This window comes from Podarcis gaigeae, assembly GCF_964106915.1.
Source record: "Podarcis gaigeae genome assembly, chromosome: 11".
NCBI classification, from domain to species: domain Eukaryota; kingdom Metazoa; phylum Chordata; class Lepidosauria; order Squamata; family Lacertidae; genus Podarcis; species Podarcis gaigeae.
The window spans coordinates 7,145,929-7,155,148 of NC_139687.1; the positions used below are offsets into that span (position 1 = coordinate 7,145,929).

The following is a 9,220-nucleotide window of genomic DNA, read 5'->3' on the forward strand; positions in this document are numbered from 1 at the left end:
AATATGGTTAGCTGCAATAAAACTAAAAGTATATGGCACTAGTTTAATAAATACTGCCACTGCTGGTTTACCAAAGATATGATAAATTACTATTCTTCGCTCAGCAGCTTGAAAACAGTTCAACTGCAGTTAGAAAATGATTCTGTATTTACCACCAAGTTGCTCTAAGACAGAGATCATCAATGTGGTGCCTTCCAGATGTTGTTGGACTCCAACTCTCGCCAAACCCAGCAAGAATTGCCAATGGCCAGGGATAGAGGGAGTCAGAGCCCACCAACATCTGGAGGGTACTGTGCTGGCTATCCCTGCTGACATATGGCTGTATTTCAATCAAATACTTGTAAGATGCCCCAGGAACTTGGTGGAAGTTGGGGTATAAACAAGCTTCATCTAAAATTCACAAAACTATTCTAGTAAGAGGCAGCCACAAAGAGAGGTACCTCCGGTTACAAATGGGATCTGTTTTGGAGGCCCAGCTGTATCCCGAAAATTTCGTAACCGAAGGACTGCTTCTGCGCACACACGAGTGGCAAACCCACTTCCAGGTTTCCTGCATAACCTGGAGGTTACGCAACACGAGGTGCCACTGTACTCCTGCATAGATACTGCAGTAGAACATGCAGCAACACAGAAACTGATACACTGGCACACATTCAAATAACCAAGGGTCAGTGTAGCAGGTAAAAGCTATCTCAAGGTTCCAAGCACTATTACATCACGTCAAAATTGGCAACTTCGCACAACTGGCATAATCCTGATTACAAAATTGTATGTGCTACTTGCACAATTAAAGCCGCCGACCAATCTGGAAGGATGACATCCATATAAAAGTAGATGTGTTTTGGAAAAAAAACCCTCCAAACTATATATAAATACTTATTATTATTATTATTATTATTATTAATCTGAGAGTGGAGTTGAGGTGTTTTAAACAGGCAACCTATTCTGAAAACGGGGTGCAGCTTTGTACATTTAAAGACAAAATATTTTAAAAGTTTAGAGGAAGTAACATTCTCTCTTATTACATCTTTCAGAAAGATTAATCTCTTCCACGTGATATATGGAAGTTTGTTTTGGGACCAACAACTAATAGTATAAGAAATAGGAATTTTCTAGAGAATTACTTTTAGGATACTTAGAGCACCAGCAAAACTTAAGTAACTGGAAACAGATACGCTGTTAGGACTAGTCTTAAAATAAATTGTTATGGAGCTCCCAACTACTCTCAAGGCTGATATGAAAATAAACTGAGCAGCTGGAAGCAAAAATAGATGTTAAGTAAATAGTAAGTATAAATAAATGTTAAATAAATAGTAAGAATGTTTCCCGTGGTATTATCATCATTCCACAGGCTTTTCCACTCACCGGGGATTAGTTCCTACAGGCCAAGGATGAGAAGAGTTGTCAGATCCTACCCACTTCCCAAGTGGTCTAAACATCCTGACTCTGATATGGATCCGAGTGCTGCGCCTCATGTTTGCATTATTTCCGCTAATAATGCCTTTGACCAAGCTACAAACTAAGTGCAACCTACAGCTTAACCATTTCTTACATAGTGACCTTATTCTAGAGTCCAACCCAGACACAATTGCATCGTAGGAAGTTACCATGGAAACCATGTTGTGTCATAAGGCTACAATTCCTCTAAGTTTACACACTCTCAGAGAGTTTTATTGGATTCAATCAAATGATTCTGGAATAAGCATAAGAAATGTTTAAATTTATTTGCAAACAAGTTTCCTTATATGGGGTGAAGAATGGCCCCAACAAAGTACCAATTCCAAAATAACTGGCACTTCAATGGATGACGTATTATATAACTTATATGCAGAGCAGTTCAGATTATTTTAAGCACATGTATCCAATGTTCCGTGTGCTTAGTCCCACTGGCATAATGTAAGCCCCACTTACATTCTTACATATGGCTTGATCAGGCCAACATTTGGTCCAGCACCCTGTTCTCATAGCGGCCAATGAGACACAAGTAGGACCTGAGTACCAGAGCACTCTCCTTTCTAACAGCTGGCTAGTAGCTTTCATTTCCTCTCCTCCCACTGCACATCTGAACCATCTGGAGCTGATTTTGAGGGTGTGCAAGGAGCTTGAGCAGACCGAAGAGGAAGTTCCATTGCACACACAGAAGTCTATTGTGCCAGCAGAGGAGTATCAATTTCCATTGTGTTTATTATATACAACTGAAATCACGACTAACTGCAACTTCTAAGCATATGTTGACTACTAACCCAAACCAGTGATAAGCTCAACAGTGATAAGCACACATGCAAGATAATAGTAAGTGTCAGTTTACAGGATGCCATCACTAATTTCTAACCAGAGGTGTAGTATGTAAAGCAGAAGGGAAAGGAAAGACATGAAAAGAGCAGCCGTCTGCTCATGCAACCCTTGGATCCAATCCAATCTCCTAGTTCACATATCATGGTGAACACTAGTTAATGGTTTATCGCAAATGTTGAGGTAGTTCCCACTGCGATCCCTTTGAGTCTGTAGCCATTGATGGATTGCATCGGAATCTCTATCTTAGTATCTACTCCAAACCAGGGATCATGGTTTGTTTTGCTCAAACAAAAAACAATGGGTTATTGTAAAATTACATGGATAGCATATAAGTACTTGTATAGTTCATTAAAATATCAAAGTGACAATTATATGTACACAATAAAATCTAAATAAAATTTATAATTACAGGTCACCAACTATTACGGAAAATCTTTTTCTTAATCATCTGAATAAGCCTGATAGCTTTGGGTTCATTTACAAGCTATCTTCAAGGAATACAAACCCAGCTATTGAAAAAAAATATCCTGCAAGTAAGATTAAACAACATCTGCATCTCCCCCCAATCCCCTTACCTTTTTTCTGATGCCATTTTTACTTTATTCATCATGTAAAGTTCTTCATATCAATCTGGAAAGCTTAGTTCTTCCACAGCAACATCTCTAATGATCGGCAAAAATGAAAAAAGAAGAAGTGTGTGTAAGTATACTCAAATTCTAGTGTGAGAAACAGGATAATGTTTGAGAAAACACAGCAGAAATAACACCAAGATAGCCAGCAAATAGAGCCTTATAAGGGCTTGGGAACAAAAATGTCAGGGGGAAAATGGAGCTGTAGCCATTGGTTAAGCAAAAAGCAAAGGTGCCTGCTAAAGAGGGTGTAGCAGTGACAAAGATGGCACAGACTGTGGAAAAATACATGGATAAGCAATCAGTGGAAAATATTGCTGGGGAGAGTAATAGGAGACTATTGTACCTCTTGGCAATAGGGAGGTTTTGCCACGCTGAAGTTTTTCACTCATTTCTGGCCCAAAATGGTAAATTGAAAAAACTGCAGCTCCGTACAAAATCCTGAAGAAAATTAGTACTTTCCATTCGGGAAATGCCACATGTAATATTTTCTGACCAGCCCTCATAGAAGCTGCTTGATATTAACATTACCCAATCAAAACAAGGTATCAGCAATTATATATAAGAAGCTATTGGTGCCAAAAGCTTTTCCAAAGTCTAGTAGTTGTTTTCAGATAAACAAATCCAGTTTATTACTGAATGCATACCTGCTTTAAAAGGAAAATGTTTCGCAGAATACCGAATTTTCTATCTTTGTGAGCAGCTTTTTTTTTGTTTGTTTGTTAATAGATGCTAGTATGTTCTCAACTATATTACTAAGTAAATTCAAAATAATTTACTTTGCTGGAATAATATGCTTTGCTTCATAATCACCCCTGTAATTTCTATTCACGAAAGATTTACTTATAATAGGGGTCTCTAAACTGTTATTATTCTTTAAATGATTTCATAACAGACACCAAGTTGTCATTTGCTTGCATTTACCATTACTGGAATCAAGATTTTCATAACAAATTGGAACTAAGAAGGTGCCATCCATGTGTTCCAGCTAACCCTTTTAATGGATAAGCCCCCCTTTTTACTGGAGAAACATTATTTCAACAGTTGTGTATCAGGGAGTTATCAGTTACTCATCTCATTTAGTCCTCAGTTCTACTCCAAAAAGTTCTTAGCTTACTTATATCAGCAAAACTGGAGTTTATAAACTAAAGACAAAATCCACAAAAAAATTATGTCGTGCTGACATAACACAATCCTTCCTCAAGGCAGCCAAGGCCTGGGGAGTTTCAGAAATGCATGGGAACCAGATATTGTGCAATCTGCATGCTCTGCATCTACTGGCTAAAAACCCCGTTCTTTTGCAGGAGGAACTCTCCCAGGTCCTGCAGAGAATGTCCCTTATTTACTCTGATTCTTGATCCTCACAGTCAGACAAATCGCTCTGAAAGCAACTCAGTGCTCTCTGAGGATCATATCCTGGCCAAAAACAAACAGTCTGTGTGTTCCTATGCCCTGTAAATCACTGCCCCATATGAAAGATTCATGACAGGGAAGTCAGCTGATATCAGACATTGCCTGACTCAGATGTATGGTTTCTTGAAAAATAAATGAGCTGTGAACTCAAATGTTTCCCCTTTCCTCACACTTGGCTTCAGAGGAAACTTCCTGGTTTATGAAACCACATGTTTGCCATGACCAACCAAAAACAGAAAATGTGGTTTAACCAACCAGGAAGTTCCTTTGCAGTCAGATGTGCAGGGGGAGGAAGAAGTGTTTAAGCTCCAAAGGTTGTATTGTGGGGTGTTTTTCTTTTTGTGTGTGTGTTTTGTTGTGTCATTTTGAGATAAATGTGGGAAATCAATAAAAAAAATGGAAAAAACAAAGGTTGCTGGATAAGAAATGCTAGATCCATACATGGCACTGTTTGGTAGCCACCCTTTCCAGCTATATTGGCTGGCCACCCTTTCCAGCTATATTTTGATTTTGGCTGTTATATTATAAAACCTATTCATGCTCCATATAAACTACTGTTTTGCTTTTCATAGTATCAAATACCTTAAAGTGCATTTCACTTTTCTTTTCTTAAAGATTTTCTTGATTTACAAGTGCGTGCAATGTCTCTCTCTCGCATTCCCCCCCCCCCCAATGTAACATTTTTACAAATCAGTTTCATTTGTTGAAACCTTAGGAAGAAAATGGGAAAAGAGGCGGAGGGGGGAAGATGGGTGGTGGGGGTTGGGTGGCGATGTTTCTATTTTACTTAATATATGTAGGGTTTGGTGTCAGTGTTGCTTGTGCAGGTTCTCTGCTGTTCACTTGTGTTTCTTTGGTGGTGAGAGAGTAGGCCTCTCTCTCACCTGGAGTGTGTGGCTGTTCATTTGTGGTTGGCTGTGGCTGACTTTGTTTTCATGAGCATTTCCCTTTTCTAAATCATAAACTTCGTTAAGACCTTTCCCCAAATAGACCAACTGTTTTGTGAATGTATAGTATTGACACTTCCACATAGGACGAATAAAATTTAAAACTGAAGGTGAAAACCGGAGATACAACACTCACCTGAATTTACTACAAACAAAAATACCCACTCAACAGATATAATCAAAATTCTGCAGTATAGCTAATATACAGAAAAATACTACAAAACAATTAAGCAGTTCCCACATTCAATCCCCAGCATCTCCAAGTAGGGTAGGGAAATAACCTTGTCAGAAATCCTGGACAGTCACTATCTATCAGTGTGGACAATACTTAGCTATATAAACCAATAGTTTGATTAGATATAAACCAACTTCCTATGCCCCTATAGTTTTGCCTTAGAAAACTCAACAAACTTGCTGTACTAAATGGGACACAGCTGTGGGCAGTCTGATAAAGCCCCATCCACCTTGGGCCTGCTCAGAAAAAGCAAGTCTTAAGTGAGGCACTGGGGGGATGCCTGCCGTTTCCAAAAACTCTTCTTGTGAGACTTTTGTGGGTGAGATGAGTGTTTGTTTGGACCCTGCGTGAGAACCTGGAGGCTGAGAGGGTGTGTCAGAAGGAAAATGAATTGCTATTGATTTAGATAGATACAACTAATGTCTATGTAACTTCTGTAATATTTTAAATTTCTGTTGTGTCAATTTCTTCTACAATTTTTAACATATTAAGCAGCATAGAAATTAAATAATTAATCAAAGGGCCCACAAGACAGACCCATAGGGCCTGACCTGGCTGATTTGAGGAGGAGTGCCATCAAGTATTTGGGCCTTAAGTCATTTAGGGCTTTCAATGTTAAAGTCAACACCATGAATTGGGCCTAGCAGCAATTAGATAGCCAGTGTCTTTCATGAGGATTGATGTTATACTGTTATACGGCAACCAAAATGGTCAAAGGCCTGGAAACGATGCCCTATGAGGAACGGCTAAGGGAGCTGGGCATGTTTAGCCTGGAGAAGAGGAGGTTAAGGGGTGATATGATAGCCATGTTCAAATATATAAAAGGATGTCACATAGAGGAGGGAGAAAGGTTGTTTTCTGCTGCTCCAGAGAAGCGGACACGGAGCAATGGATCCAAACTACAAGAAAGAAGATTCCACCTAAACATTAGGAAGAACTTCCTGACAGTAAGAGCTGTTCGACAGTGGAATTTGCTGCCAAGGAGTGTGGTGGAGTCTCCTTCTTTGGAGGTCTTTAAGCAGAGGCTTGACAACCATATGTCAGGAGTGCTCTGATGGTGTTTCCTGCTTGGCAGGGGGTTGGACTCGATGGCCCTTGTGGTCTCTTCCAACTCTATGATTCTATGATTCTATTCTATGATTCTAGGATTATTTAAATATGAACAAATTCGGCAGTTTTATTCTAGATTCTATGATTCTACGGTGTCTTGTGACACTGCTTACAGTTCTTACATCATTCCCGTTTCTTCTTTCTTTCTCAATTTTGCTTAGTCCAGAATGTCTGTTTTCTGCCTAAACAGGTCCTACAACATTTGCTATATACAAATATCAACACTCACCAATTCTCGGAGACCTTTTATATGTTGTAAGAGTAGCATGGGAGTCATTTTTATATGACATTATTCCATGCTGCTGCTGTTCAACAGCAAACATAGAGAATCAAGCATTAATTCTCACTGGGTAGCCACTGCATGAGAAGAACCCTTGAAATTAAAGGGCTTTAAACATACAGTCAGGATCAAACATTTCAGCAGAATAATGAGATGGAGCCACAAAAAAGCATTTCTACATAGCTGCTATAAGAAATAAAGGGCAAATGGCTCATGGCTCATATAATATAAAGGGATAAATCAGCTAAATCTCTGGCCAAATATAACATGAATTTTCTTTTTACAGCCACTCAGTGCATCAGTCTCACAGCAACATGGAGAAATAAAAAAGCAGCTTTTGACTTCTAGTGTGCTCACAGATGCAAAATGACAGCTTGCTTCTTTCTGCAAACCGAGTGAGGCAAGGATATCTATGAAGACAGTAGATACCTTCCTGGAGACCTTTACATAGATCAAGAACCGTAATCTCAGACAGACACATCCATATACTAGGGTGGAGTGAGCAAGCTGTCTAAGTGATAACCAAATGAAGCACAGTAAGACTCTCAGTTGTGGTTGCCCTGTAACCTTTTGAAAGATCTGCAGCTGACATGTAAAAAACACTATAAGGGAAATTCAGAATTATGAAGAAAAACAAGGTGGCGTAATATCTCAGAGAACACAGTCCATTTGAAAAGGTAATCATCTCTCTAGTTGATTTTGATAGAATAATTTTTAAAATGCTGAACAAATACATTTTGGCTACGGCGAGTTGATGGAAACTAAAATAATCAGAATTCCATAATCAGTTCATTTCAATGCTTGTAAAATTAAACCCGTAACTACAGATGAACAAAACTGCCTATTGCAAACTGCAAACTTGACGCTTTCCCTCTGTTGGGACAAGGGGATGGGCTTAGCCAAGAGCTTAAGAGCTTTGTTAGCAATGCAAACCGTCTTGGGTGGTTGCCAACAAGTGATGCTAAAGGGCATCGGCCTAGTTTGTTGGTGTCCTTTTGCACTGCTTCCAAATCCCAAACGCTCGCAGTAAGAAATAATGAAGGAGGTAAGAGGAAGCTTCTTTTTTTTTCTTCCTGCTCCTCAAAATTACTTTGTGGTAAAAAACATGGAAGGCAATTTCCCCATGTTTCCCCCATTCAAAACACAGTGGGCCCAAGAAACCACATTTTTTGGTGTACCTTGGACCTAGTTCTGTCTTGGTGTTGTTCCTCTCCTACACAACCAATGAGCTGCACAGGAGGCCCATGTGATTTGACAGATAGACTGCACTGCTTTGACTTTACTATGAGCTGTATCTAGCAATGTTCTTCCATTCATAGAAGGCTCTTGGGTCCAGCAGAGGCTTCCATGAACACCAAACTCTGTTCCAGACAGTTGTTGACGGGCCCTTTGGGAAAAGTATAGATGGTGCTACATCAGACTGCAGTAGAAAGGGGAAATTATTAGAAATCTCGTTCCTCTCCCTTCAGTTCAGGGAAATCTCCAATGGATATAAGTGGCTTCTGTGAACAGCAACTTTATGAGTTTAACCATTTTAATAGTATCTGACCTAATTTTAGTTGCACTTGCAATGTAATTTCAAGACTGGCAAAATAAAATACAAGCAAGCAGTGAGTTATTGTTTATAAATACTTTAGAGAACATTAATCAATTCCACTTTAAACATTTTACATTGCAGTTTTGCTACATAAATTCATTTTGAATGTGCGTGCTAAAATCCAAACTTGTTATGAGAAAGTTTTGAAGGTCACACAAATATGGCTTATAGTTGCTCAAAGACAGCATCAGTCTTCCAAATCAATCTTCAAAAGTCACTCAGGTTTGTAACTGCTCAAAATGCAGACCTTCAGCTACACTGAATCTCTCTGCAAACCATGGGCTTCCTGGATCTTTGAGTCACTTCACTCCACCCCATATCATTTGATTAGTCATTTTACCAAGAATCTCAAATCTTGAACTCAACACCATTACGGGTAAAATGATTACGACAACCAATCTTATTATTCTGCTTTAAATTATTTTGTCTCCAGAATACCTCAGAAGTGCCTTCTCCCATACAAGCACTAAGATCAAGCATCCCCAAACTCGGCCCTCCTGATGTTTTGGGACTACAACTCCCATCATCCCTGACCACTGGTCCTGTTATCTAGGGATGATGGGAGTTGTAGTCCCAAAATATCTGGAGGGCTGAGTTTGGGGAGTGCCTGACTAAGTTCTCCAGCTGAAGCCCAGAAGGGCAAGCACTGATTCAAAGTGAAGCTTTTCCAACAGTGACACCTCATTTGTAGAAATTCTCAACTGCGAAACCTAC

General features: G+C 39.4%; 1 protein-coding gene across 6 annotated transcripts in view; it reads right to left on the reverse strand.

Moving 5' to 3' along the window:
• AGTPBP1 (ATP/GTP binding carboxypeptidase 1) overlaps positions 1–9,220 on the reverse strand; it is an 84,307-nt gene that overhangs the window by 38,273 nt on the left and 36,814 nt on the right. For 2 of the 6 annotated variants that reach the window (XM_083701903.1, XM_083701901.1), the window contains exon 2: positions 2,871–2,957. In XM_083701903.1, the coding sequence (XP_083558029.1) occupies positions 2,871–2,905 (35 nt within the window). In that variant the 5' untranslated portion in view covers positions 2,906–2,957. Of the gene's footprint in view, positions 1–1,365; positions 1,583–2,870; positions 2,991–9,220 lie in introns of those variants that run through there. The other 4 variants (XM_083701902.1, XM_083701900.1, XM_083701898.1 and 1 more) reach the window with 3 other exon arrangements.